At 35.1% G+C, this 3,054-nt stretch overlaps 1 protein-coding gene across 1 annotated transcript; it reads left to right on the top strand.

Annotated features, from left to right (window-relative positions):
- Positions 1-395: 395 nt before the first annotated feature.
- On the top strand, positions 396-2,062 carry LOC143364175 (uncharacterized). Its single transcript, XM_076804661.1, has one exon. It carries the CDS (start codon positions 628-630, stop codon positions 1,933-1,935), a length of 1,308 nt encoding a protein of 435 aa, XP_076660776.1. The 5' UTR covers positions 396-627; the 3' UTR covers positions 1,936-2,062.
- The last annotated feature ends 992 nt before the right edge of the window (positions 2,063-3,054 follow it).

Here is a 3,054-nt window from a genome sequence, read left to right as displayed (position 1 = left end):
AATATATCTTTATTTCAAGCGTATTCAATAAAAGTTAAATTAATATGCCATCAAATCCGTATTCATTATTATATATGTATCATTTGTTCCTTTGCCTTTTTTCCCTAGCTTCTTTCGCTTTACTAAATTCAATTTTCAGAGAAAGTCATACTTTGATTATAATAAAAAATCTTAAACAATAAAGTTCCATAAGATTCTGTTCAGCTCCTTCCACACTTTTGAACGGTAGTGTATCTTTTATGGTGCCACTAGTATTGTTAGTGAAAATTGAAATGTTGGCAAAATGATTTCATCTGATGATTCGAAGGGGTAGGAACACCACTACGTTACGATTCTCGTCCGGGTCTGAAGCTGGTTTGGTCGTAACATCTCCGGTTGAGGTAAACCCAGGGATAGTTAAAGTATCGAAATAACAAATAAGAGAAACAATAACCAGTGGAATATAAACACAGTAAAACCTGATAAAGAGACACGCAGGATACAATATATCGAAATATAGCGGAACACAACTTAAAACACAACCACATAACCTCTTCCAAAGAGGGCCAAAATCATAAAAATGAAACAGCATTTGATGAGGTCATAATAAATAATAGAAAAAGAAAACTACGAGAGGGAGAAACAAAAATGAAAAACTCCAAAAAACCGCAGACTCCAATCGAATATAGCAATAGATATGATTTACTGTCAGATAAAGAAAGTGAAAATGACGAAATGGAAATGGATACTGGAGAAGGTATGGCTACAAAACCAAAGAAAAACAAAAAACCTCCTCCGCTGGTACTGCATGGCACCATACAAACACATGCAGCTTTCATGAAGACACTAAAAGACCTGCTAAAGGAAAACTATTACATAAAATATCACGAAAACTTCACAGAGGTATTTACAACAACACAAGAGCAATATACACTACTTAAAGACATATGGATACAAAAGAATTTCAAATTTCATACGTATACAAACAAGACAGAAAAGAGAAAGACATATGTCATACAAGGACTACACAATCAAACAGAAATAGAGGACATCGAAAGAGAACTAAAAGAGCTAGGATATACGATACAAAAAATAAATCTAATGAAAAATACAAAACATCCTAAACACATGGTAATAATAGTGGGAAATACAAATATTAACAAACTCAAACAAGAGATTAGGCATATCAATAACGTGAGGGTAACCTGGGAAAACTATGTAAGTAAAAAAGGAATAACCCAATGCCATAGATGTCAAGCATGGGGACATGCAACAACAAACTGTTATGCCAGAATAGTATGCCTGAAATGTGCTGGGGAACACTGGACCAGGGAATGCACCAAGAACAGAGAAGAACCAGCAAAATGCGCCAACTGTGGTAAGGATCATCCAGCCAACTCAACAAAATGTGAGGAATACCAAAAAAGAGTAAAATTAATCAATACTAAAAAACCAAGAAACGTAACCAACCACACCAAAACTCTAAACATAATGGACGGCAGACAATTCCCAATGATCAATGCCACAACTAACACCAGCAGCAATGAATGTCAACCGCTTATGAACAAATACTCAAACACCAACACGGAAAACAGAAACAACAACATCCAGTATAGTGCAATAACCAAATCTGGAAGGCTACACCAGGCAACACATACGAGGACACAGACTGGGACAACTGCCACTACCGAAGTAACCACAAACACCAACCCACAACCAAACCAACCAAATATACTAGGAACAAGAATAGCACAGGGAAACTCGAACCAAGACAAAGGTGACCTCTCTGACTTCATAAGCCTAACAAATGAAATTAATCAACTAAACAAACTAGTTAACATAAAGCAAATGCTAGATCTAGTCAGAGAATTAAATAATCAAATTAAACACTGCAGCAACAAAGTAGAACAATTTCAAATCTTCATAGAATTCTGCCAAAAAATAAACAATGAGTAATATAAAAATATGCAGCTGGAACGCAAATGGACTTAGGGGTAGGATCTCAGAATTGATACACTTTCTAAGCAACAATAACATTGACATAATGATGATAAACGAGTCAAGACTGAATAGTAGCATTAAAATTAGAATAAGAAACTACCAAGTAATTAGGAAAGATAAGGATAGTAACGGAGGAGGCATTGTAATACTAGTTAAAAACGGAGTGCCATATAAAGAAGTTAAGATTAGTAATAACATAGCCTTAGAATGCATATATAAATGCATATATAATAGTCCCAGCCAAAACCTTACACCAAAGGATTTAGATACGCTACTTAATATAGGAAACAAAGTGATCGTGGTTGGTGATCTAAATGCCAGACACACTGTATGGAACTGTCACAAAAATAATAGGAGAGGCAGAGTCCTATATAACTATTCATTAAAAAATAACTGCAGCATATTCTTCCCAGACGAACCAACGCACTACCCAGACAATGGCACAGCACCAACAACGATAGATATAGGAATAAACAAAAATGTGACAGGAATAAGCAACATCCACACGCTACAGGAACTCTCATCGGATCATAATCCCATAATATTTACGCTAGGATCACAACACAAAAGCACAAGTAAAAGAAAAGTATATGACTATGAAAAAGCGGACTGGGAAAAATTTAGGGATATACTAAACAGCAAAACTAAAATTACAAACAAGATCTGCACTGCAGAACAAATAGACACAGAAGTTCAAAAGCTCACAAAAATCATACAAGAAGCAATAGCCAAAACAATTCCACTAAGGACACACAAAACGGTACAAGATAGGTTACCAAACAACATTCTAAACATGATATTTGACAGAAATAGGTTAAGAAAAATGTGGCAGCGAACAAGGATACCGACACTAAAAGAGGAAACAAAAACAAAGACTAAAGAAATAAGGGCGGCAATATCCAAACACAGAAATGAAATCTGGACAAAGAAACTAAAAAACATAAATATCTATGACAAATCACTCTGGCGGATGACCAAAATCTTTAAAAATGAATATCAACCAGTAGCAACACTTAGCAAAAATAGAGAAGAAGCACTAACTGACATTGATAAAGCAAATATGTTGGCAACACA

Source organism: Halictus rubicundus, unplaced genomic scaffold (genome assembly GCF_050948215.1).
Source record: "Halictus rubicundus isolate RS-2024b unplaced genomic scaffold, iyHalRubi1_principal scaffold0322, whole genome shotgun sequence".
In the NCBI taxonomy this organism is placed as follows: domain Eukaryota; kingdom Metazoa; phylum Arthropoda; class Insecta; order Hymenoptera; family Halictidae; genus Halictus; species Halictus rubicundus.
The sequence above is the reverse complement of the archived record's forward strand: the minus strand, read 5'-3'. Positions and strand labels throughout refer to the sequence as shown.

Excerpts from the sequence above, each read along its gene's own strand:
- LOC143364175 (XM_076804661.1), top strand. The coding sequence starts at position 628 with ATGAAAAACTCCAAAAAACCGCAGACTCCAATCGAATATAGCAATAGA.